We start from the raw sequence: 9,816 nt of genomic DNA, 5'->3' as shown, positions 1-9,816 counted from the left end.
GTGTAACAGGGTAACGGTGTAACAGGGTAGAGGTGTAACAGGGTAGAGGTGTAACAGGGTAGAGGTGTAGCAGGGTAACGGTGTAACAGGGTAGAGGTGTAACAGGGTAGGGGTGTATCAGGGTAGAGGTGTATCAGGGTAGAGGTGTAACAGGGTAGAGGTGTAACAGGGTAGAGGTGTAACAGGGTAACGGTGTAACAGGGTAGAGGTGTAACAGGGTAACGGTGTAACAGGGTAGAGGTGTAACAGGGTAGAGGTGTAACAGGGTAACGGTGTAACAGGGTAACGGTGTAACAGGGTAGAGGTGTAACAGGGTAGAGGTGTAACAGGGTAGAGGTGTAACAGGGTAACGGTGTAACAGGGTAACGGTGTAACAGGGTAGAGGTGTAACAGGGTAACGTATAACAGGGTAGAGGTGTAACAGGGTAATGGTGTAGCAGGGTAGAGGTGTAACAGGGTAGAGGTGTAACAGGGTAGAGGTGTAACAGGGTAGAGGTGTATGTAACAGGGTAGAGGTGTAACAGGGTAACGGTGTAGCAGGGTAGAGGTGTAACAGGGTAGAGGTGTAACAGGGTAACGGTGTAGCAGGGTAACGGTGTAGCAGGGTAGAGGTGTAACAGGGTAGAGGTGTAGCAGGGTAGAGGTGTAACAGGGTAGAGGTGTAACAGGGTAACGGTGTAACAGGGTAACGGTGTAGCAGGGTAGAGGTGTAACAGGGTAACGGTGTAACAGGGTAACGGTGTAACAGGGTACGGTGTAACAGGGTAGAGGTGTAACAGGGTAGAGGTGTATGTAACAGGGTAGAGGTGTAACAGGGTAGAGGTGTAACATGGTAGATGTGTAACAGGGTAGTGGTGTAGCAGGGTAACGGTGTAACAGGGTAGAGGTGTAACAGGGTAACGGTGTAGCAGGGTAGAGGTGTAACAGGGTAGAGGTGTAACAGGGTAGAGGTGTAACAGGGTAGAGGTGTAACATGGTAGATGTGTAACAGGGTAGTGGTGTAGCAGGGTAACGGTGTAACAGGGTAGAGGTGTAACAGGGTAACGGTGTAGCAGGGTAGAGGTGTAACAGGGTAGAGGTGTAACAGGGTAGAGGTGTAACAGGGTAGAGGAATAACAGGGTAGAGGTGTAACAGGGTAGAGGTGTAACAGGGTAACGGTGTAACAGGGTAGAGGTGTAACAGGGTAGAGGTGTAACAGGGTAACGGTGTAACAGGGTAACGGTGTAACAGGGTAGAGGTGTAACAGGGTAACGATGTAGCAGGGTAACGGTGTAACAGGGTAGAGGTGTATCAGGGTAGAGGTGTAACAGGGTAACGGTGTAACAGGGTAGAGGTGTAACAGGGTAACGATGTAGCAGGGTAACGGTGTAACAGGGTAGAGGTGTAACAGGGTAACGGTGTAGCAGGGTAGAGGTGTAACAGGGTAGAGGTGTAACAGGGTAGAGGTGTAACAGGGTAGAGGTGTAACAGGGTAGAGGTTTAACAGGGTAACGGTGTAGCAGGGTAACGGTGTAACAGGGTAACGGTGTATCAGGGTAGAGGTGTAACAGGGTAGAGGTGTAACAGGGTAACGGTGTAACAGGGTAGAGGTGTAACAGGGTAACGGTGTAGCAGGGTAGAGGTGTAACAGGGTAGAGGTGTATCAGGGTAGAGGTGTATGTAACAGGGTAGAGGTGTAACAGGGTAACGGTGTAACAGGGTAGAGGTGTAGCAGGGTAGTGGTGTAACAGGGTAGAGGTGTAACAGGGTAGAGGTGTAACAGGGTAACGGTGTAACAGGGTAGAGTTGTAACAGGGTAGAGGTGTAACAGGGTAACGGTGTAACAGGGTAGAGGTGTAACAGGGTAGAGGTGTATCAGGGTTGAGGTGTATCAGGGTAGAGGTGTAACAGGGTAGAGGTGTATCAGGGTAGAGGTGTAACAGGGTAGAGGTGTAACAGGGTAGAGGTGTAGCAGGGTAGAGGTGTAACAGGGTAACGGTGTAGCAGGGTAACGGTGTAGCAGGGTAGAGGTGTAACAGGGTAGAGGTGTATGTAACAGGGTAGAGGTGTATCAGGGTAGAGGTGTAACAGGGTAACGGTGTAACAGGGTAGAGGTGTAACAGGGTAGAGGTGTAGCAGGGTAGAGGTGTAGCAGGGTAACGGTGTAACAGGGTAGAGGTGTAACAGGGTAGAGGTGTAACAGGGTAACGGTGTAACAGGGTAGAGGTGTAACAGGGTAGAGGTGTAACAGGGTAGAGGTGTATCAGGGTAGAGGTGTATCAGGGTAGAGGTGTATCAGGGTAGAGGTGTAACAGGGTAGAGGTGTAACAGGGTAGAGGTGTAACAGGGTAGAGGTGTAACAGGGTAGAGGTGTATCAGGGTAGAGGTGTAACAGGGTAGAGGTGTAACAGGGTAGAGGTGTAACAGGGTAGAGGTGTAACAGGGTAACGGTGTAACAGGGTAACGGTGTAGCAGGGTAGAGGTGTAGCAGGGTAACGGTGTAGCAGGGTAGAGGTGTAGCAGGGTAACGGTGTAGCAGGGTAACGGTGTATCAGGGTAGAGGTGTAACAGGGTAGAGGTGTAACAGGGTAGAGGTGTAACAGGGTAGAGGTGTAACAGGGTAGAGGTGTAGCAGGGTAGAGGTGTAGCAGAGTAACGGTGTAGCAGGGTAACGGTGTAGCGGGGTAGAGGTGTAACAGGGTAGAGGTGTATCAGGGTAGAGGTGTAACAGGGTAGAGGTGTAACATGGTAGAGGTGTATCAGGGTAGAGGTGTAACAGGGTAACGGTGTAGCAGGGTAGAGGTGTAACAGGGTAGAGGTGTAACAGGGTAGAGGTGTAACAGGGTAGAGGTGTAACAGGGTAGAGGTGTAACAGGGTAGAGGTGTATCAGGGTTGAGGTGTAACAGGGTAGAGGTGTAACAGGGTAGAGGTGTATCAGGGTAGAGGTGTAACAGGGTAACGGTGTAACAGGGTAGAGGTGTAGCAGGGTAGAGGTGTAACAGGGTAGAGGTGTAACAGGGTAGAGGTGTATCAGGGTAGAGGTGTAACAGGGTAACAGTGTAACAGGGTAGAGGTGTAACAGGGTAGAGGTGTAACAGGGTAGAGGTGTAACAGGGTAACAGTGTAACAGGGTAGAGGTGTAACAGGGTAGAGGTGTAACAGGGTAACGGTGTAACAGGGTAGAGGTGTAACAGGGTAGAGGTGTAACAGGGTAGAGGTGTAACAGGGTAGAGGTGTAACAGGGTAGAGGTGTAACAGGGTAACGGTGTAGCAGGGTAACGGTGTAACAGGGTAGAGGTGTATCAGGGTAGAGGTGTAACAGGGTAGAGGTGTAGCAGGGTAGAGGTGTAGCAGGGTAGAGGTGTAACAGGGTAACAGTGTAACAGGGTAGAGGTGTAACAGGGTAGAGGTGTAACAGGGTAACGGTGTAACAGGGTAGAGGTGTAACAGGTTAACGGTGTAGCAGGGTAACGGTGTAACAGGGTAGAGGTGTATCAGGGTAGAGGTGTAACAGGGTAGAGGTGTAACAGGGTAGAGGTGTAACAGGGTAGAGGTGTAACAGGGTAGAGGTGTAACAGGGTAGAGGTGTAACAGGGTAACGGTGTAACAGGGTAGAGGTGTAACAGGGTAGAGGTGTAACAGGGTAGAGGTGTAACAGGGTAACGGTGTAGCAGGGTAGAGGTGTAACAGGGTAACGGTGTAACAGGGTAGAGGTGTAGCAGGGTATAGGTGTAGCAGGGTAGAGGTGTAACAGGGTAACGGTGTAACAGGGTAACGGTGTAGCAGGGTAGAGGTGTAGCAGGGTAGAGGTGTAACATGGTAGAGGTGTAGCAGAGTAACGGTGTATCAGGGTAGAGGTGTAACAGGGTAGAGGTGTATCAGGGTAGAGGTGTAGCAGGGTAGAGGTGTAACAGGGTAGAGGTGTAACAGGGTAGAGGTGTAACAGGGTAGAGGTGTAACAGGGTAGAGGTGTAGCAGGGTAACGATGTAGCAGGGTAACGGTGTAGCAGGGTAACGGTGTAACAGGGTAGAGGTGTAACAGGGTAGAGGTGTAACAGGGTAGAGGTGTAACAGGGTAACGGTGTAACAGGGTAGAGGTGTAACATGGTAACGGTGTATCAGGGTAGAGGTGTAGCAGGGTAGAGGTGTAACAGGGTAGAGGTGTATCAGGGTAGAGGTGTAACAGGGTAGAGGTGTATCAGGGTAGAGGTGTAACAGGGTAGAGGTGTAACAGGGTAACGGTGTAGCAGGGTAGAGGTGTAACAGGGTAACGGTGTAACAGGGTAACGGTGTAACAGGGTAGAGGTGTAACAGGGTAGAGGTGTAACAGGGTAGAGGTGTAACAGGGTAGAGGTGTAACAGGGTAACGGTGTAGCAGGGTAACGGTGTAGCAGGGTAACAGTGTAGCAGGGTAACGGTGTAACATGGTAGAGGTGTATCAGGGTAGAGGTGTAACAGGGTAGAGGTGTAACATGGTAACGGTGTATCAGGGTAGAGGTGTAACAGGGTAGAGGTGTAACATGGTAACGGTGTATCAGGGTAGAGGTGTAACATGGTAGAGGTGTATCAGGGTAGAGGTGTAACAGGGTAGAGGTGTAACATGGTAACGGTGTATCAGGGTAGAGGTGTAGCAGGGTAGAGGTGTAACAGGGTAGAGGTGTATCAGGGTAGAGGTGTAACAGGGTAGAGGTGTATCAGGGTAGAGGTGTAACAGGGTAGAGGTGTATCAGGGTAGAGGTGTAACAGGGTAGAGGTGTAACAGGGTAGAGGTGTAGCAGGGTAGAGGTGTAGCAGGGTAACGGTGTAACAGGGTAGAGGTGTAACAGGTTAGAGGTGTAACAGGGTAACGGTGTAACAGGGTAACGGTGTAACATGGTAGAGGTGTATCAGGGTAGAGGTGTAACAGGGTAACGGTGTAACATGGTAGAGGTGTAACAGGGTAACGGTGTAGCAGGGTAACGGTGTAACAGGGTAGAGGTGTAACAGGGTAGAGGTGTAACAGGGTAGAGGTGTATCAGGGTAGAGGTGTATCAGGGTAGAGGTGTAACAGGGTAGATGTGTAGCAAGGTAGAGGTGTAACAGGGTAGAGGTGTAGCAGGGTAACGGTGTAGCAGGGTAACGGTGTAGCAGGGTAACGGTGTAACAGGGTAGAGGTGTATCAGGGTAGAGGTGTAGCAGGGTAACGGTGTAACAGGGTAGAGGTGTAACAGGGTAGAGGTGTAACAGGGTAGAGGTGTAATAGGGTAGAGGTGTAACAGGGTAGAGGTGTAACATGGTAACGGTGTATCAGGGTAGAGGTGTATCAGGGTAGAGGTGTAACAGGGTAACGGTGTAACAGGGTAGAGGTGTAACAGGGTAACGGTGTAGCAGGGTAACGGTGTAACAGGGTAGAGGTGTAACAGGGTAGAGGTGTAACAGGGTAGAGGTGTATCAGGGTAGAGGTGTATCAGGGTAGAGGTGTAACAGGGTAGAGGTGTAGCAGGGTAGAGGTGTAACAGGGTAACGGTGTAACAGGGTAGAGGTGTATCAGGGTAGAGGTGTAACAGGGTAGAGGTGTAGCAGGGTAGAGGTGTAACAGGGTAACGGTGTAGCAGGGTAACGGTTTAACAGGGTAACGGTTTAACAGGGTAACGGTGTATCAGGGTAACGGTGTATCAGGGTAACGGTGTAGCAGGGTAACGGTTTAACAGGGTAACGGTGTAACAGGGTAGAGGTGTAACAGGGTAGAGGTGTAACAGGGTAACGGTGTAGCAGGGTAACGGTGTAGCAGGGTAACGGTGTAGCAGGGTAACGGTGTAGCAGGGTAACGGTGTAACAGGGTAACGGTGTATCAGGGTAGAGGTGTAACAGGGTAGAGGTGTAACAGGGTAGAGGTGTAACAGGGTAGAGGTGTAACAGGGTAGAGGTGTAACATGGTAACGGTGTATCAGGGTAACGGTGTGGTCAACTCTCCATTATCCCAGTCTCCTCCACATTGATGGAGGGCTCTACAGCGCAACAGTCTCGCTGGATGTCCCCTCTGGCCTTGCTCCCTCCTGAAGACATGTCCAGCTTTACTACAGACATCAGTCTAGCCAGTCCAGACTCTCTCCAGAACCACAGGGCTAAGGCCAGTCCAGACTCTGCCCAGTACCACAGGGCTAAGGCCAGTCCAGACTCTGCCCAGTACCACAGGGCTAAGGCCGGTCCAGACTCTGCCCAGTACCACAGGGCTAAGGCCGGTCCAGACTCTCTCCAGTACCACAGGGCTAAGGCCGGTCCAGACTCTGCCCAGTACCACAGGGCTAAGGCCGGTCCAGACTCTGCCCAGTACCACAGGGCTAAGGCCGGTCCAGACTCTGCCCAGTACCACAGGGCTAAGGCCGGTCCAGACTCTGCCCAGTACTCCCTGCACCAGCCGTATGACTCAGCAGAGTCTGAGTTCCCCAGCCTGCCTTCATGCATCTCCGGCACCAGCCACAGTTGGCCTGCACCACCGTACAGACACAGCCCAGGTCAGTGGGGGTATTTTAGATTGATCACCATTTGTTGTCCTCTGCTAGGTGTATGTGGCTAGGATTTAATCAATTGTACCTAGCGTGTTTTATTGGCATTTGCTATTTTTGGAAGACTTAAATACAATATTTTCACTGTCTCCGAAAAAAATCAAATGATTCCTCCTAATCAGCCTTACACTAGCAACTCAGAGACTAACAGTTCCGCTTCTTGTGATGTTGTGTTCCAGTTGACCAGGTGGACTCTTCATCCTCCCACGTCAACAGTAGTGTCCAGTGGTTGGAGCAGGGGTGTTCTGGGGGCCAGTCTCTCAGCTCCTCCTCAACCTCCTGGTACAACAGCCCATTCTCCACCACCAAGAGCCCTCTACACCCACACACCTCCGCCTCCTTCTCCTCCACAACCCCCATCTCCTCCCTGACCAACCCCAGGGCCGAGCACCACTCCCCGGGGCACGACTGTCAGGAAAGGCTTCAGGAGGCCTTGAAAGGGGAGAGGCTGAGTCCCAGTGAGGATGGAGGTAGCAGTAGTTTCCTGACCCTGAACCCTGCACCAGGGGATGGGTACCCACACTCTGCCCAGGCCTATGGTCACTCCCTGGGCTTCTACAGCAACCCCTGGGTGTCAGGGCAGGACTACAGCTCAGCCTCTCTCTGCTTCTCCCCTGGGGGTGCTATGTACCCCTTCAACTGCTACTCCCCCAAACTACAAAACAAGATCAATCTCTCTCCTCCAGGTGAGTTGACAGCTCTCTCCCTCTCTCCCTCTCCCTCTCTCTCTCTCTCTCTCTCTCTCTCTCTCTCTCTCTCTCTCTCTCTCTCGCTCTCGTTTCACACCAACATTGGGCACAAGATCTCTCTCTCTCTCGCTCTCTCTCTCACTCACTCACTCACTCACTCACTCACTCACTCACTCACTCACTCACTCACTCACTCTCTCACATTGTTTCCCTAAAGTGAAGCGTGATCAATCATAACGTCAGGTTTATCCTGAGACAAACACAAAGTATAGATGAGAGCAGGGTGCACACGCAAACCTTCAGACAACAAATGTATGTTAGAGGACTCTTCTAGACTTCACGGGTCAAAACTAACCTCCATCATAGATTCATTATGATGCTGCTGTTAGACAGGTGAATGGAATATGGAAAGAAGTGGCGGGCTCTCAACCACCGTGAAAAAAGGAAAAGGCGCAACGCTTGCTCACTATTAAAAAATACATGATTTAATTTGAACAACTATTAAAAGCTTGGCGTTTCGGCCTTCATCAATGTTCTTCATCAGAGTAATGTGAACACAGGTGAATAAAAGTCTGAATGTGGCAGTGTGTGTAAGTCTAACGTGGTTCTCTCCCTGCTCCTGTGCCTCTGCCAGAGGCCCGTGAGTGTGTGAACTGTGGTGCGACCGCCACCCCTCTGTGGCGTCGTGACGGGACGGGACACTACCTCTGTAACGCCTGTGGCCTCTACCACAAGACGAACGGCCAGAACAGACCTCTCAACAGACCCAAGAAGAGGCTGGTACGTTATTTACTGACAGCTGTGGATTTACTTCTCAAATGTTCCTCTCGAATTTACTTCTTGAAGACAGTAATACAATACATTCTATTCTATTCTATTCCATTCTCCTCTCCTCTCCTCTCCTCTCCTCTCCTCTCCTCTCCTCTCCTCTCCTCTCCTCTCCTCTCCTCTCCTCTCCTCTCCTCTCCTCTCCTCTCCTCTCCTCTCCTCTCCTCTCCTCTCCTCTCCTCTCCTCTCCTCTCCTCTCCTCTCCTCTCCTGCTCACACTGTGATTTCCTAAGTTAAACACATCTCCATTCCTCTCCCCATGCAGCTCGTCAGTAAGCGTGCAGGGACCCATTGCGCCAACTGTCAGACTAGCACCACCACGCTGTGGAGACGCAATGCCAGCGGAGAGCCAGTCTGTAATGCATGTGGACTCTACTACAAACTACACAACGTATGAACTGCTCTCTGAATAGTCTCACAGCTTCTCATTCCATTACACTACATAACCGCGATTTTTGAGTCAGTTGAATTGTTGAAAAATAGAAAGACGTAACATATAAATGTATTATAAGCCTTATTATGAGACATTATCAAGGCTCATACATGCTTATAACAAGTCATAAAGCATTATACTTTCAGGCTTCAAGTAAAGAGTTACCAAAATGCCTACTGTTAATATCTAGTGCTACTCTCCTCTTTTTCTCATTGAATCAATACACATACTTTCCTTTCTTGTAGGCCTATGCATTTCATCCTGTCCATTCATCCAGGGGAGTATTCATACTAATGTCACTGTTCCTCTGTTCTCCTCTTCAGGTCAACAGACCTCTGACCATGAAGAAGGAAGGCATCCAGACACGGAACCGTAAGGTCTCCAGGAAGAACAACAGGGTTAAGCAGAAGACAGGTGTGTTAGAGGCTGAGCTGGGTCTCTACTCTGACTCCTCCCTGTCCAGACTCCAGTCCTCTGACCTCTCCCTGTCCAGACTCCAGTCCTCTGACCCCTCCCTGTCCAGACTCCAGTCCTCTGACCTCTCTCTGTCCAGACTCCAGTCCTCTGACCTCTCCCTGTCCAGACTCCAGTCCTCTGACCTCTCTCTGTCCAGACTCCAGTCCTCTGACCTCTACCTGTCCAGACTCCAGTCCTCTGACCTCTCCCTGTCCAGACTCCAGTCCTCTGACCTCTCCCTGTCCAGACTCCAGTCCTCTGACCTCTCCCTGTCCAGACTCCAGTCCTCTGACCTCTCTCTGTCCAGACTCCAGTCCTCTGACCTCTCCCTGTCCAGACTCCAGTCCTCTGACCTCTCCCTGTCCAGACTCCAGTCCTCTGACCTCTCCCTGTCCAGACTCCAGTCCTCTGACCTCTCCCTGTCCAGACTCCAGTCCTCTGATGACCATATGAACCCTTACCTCCTGGGTCATTCTGGGGCGATGCTCTCCTACAGCCACCCCTCCTCAAACCGACTGTCCTCTCCCTCCTCCACACCCCACTCCTCTGCCATGCCCCACTATACACACTGAGGACTACTACACACTGAGGACTACTAAACACTGAGGACTACTACACACTGAGGACTACTACACACACTGATGACTACTACACACTGAGGACTACTACACACCGATGACTACTACACACTGAGGACTACTACACACTGAGGACTACTACACACACTGAGGACTACTACACACTGAGGACTACTACACACACTGATGACTACTACACACTGAGGACTACTACACACTGATGACTACTACACACTGAGGACTACTACACACTGAGGACTACTACACACACTGATGACTACTACACACTGATGACTACTAAACACA

The 9,816-nt window shown here is 50.8% G+C and overlaps 1 protein-coding gene across 1 annotated transcript; it reads left to right on the top strand.

Moving 5' to 3' along the window:
- Nucleotides 1-5,958: 5,958 nt before the first annotated feature.
- Nucleotides 5,959-9,504, top strand: LOC311120238 (uncharacterized protein; the record flags this gene model as incomplete). The annotated part of the gene is made up of 5 exons (XM_084194856.1): nt 5,959-6,475; nt 6,706-7,212; nt 7,850-7,995; nt 8,309-8,434; nt 8,800-9,504. 5 exons carry the CDS (start codon nt 5,959-5,961, stop codon nt 9,502-9,504), a joined length of 2,001 nt encoding a protein of 666 aa, XP_084050982.1.
- Between the last annotated feature and the right edge of the window lie 312 nt (nt 9,505-9,816).

This window comes from Coregonus lavaretus, assembly GCF_964263955.1.
Source record: "Coregonus lavaretus genome assembly, contig: HAP1_SCAFFOLD_4569, whole genome shotgun sequence".
NCBI lineage: Eukaryota > Metazoa > Chordata > Actinopteri > Salmoniformes > Salmonidae > Coregonus > Coregonus lavaretus.
The sequence above is the reverse complement of the archived record's forward strand: the minus strand, read 5'-3'. Positions and strand labels throughout refer to the sequence as shown.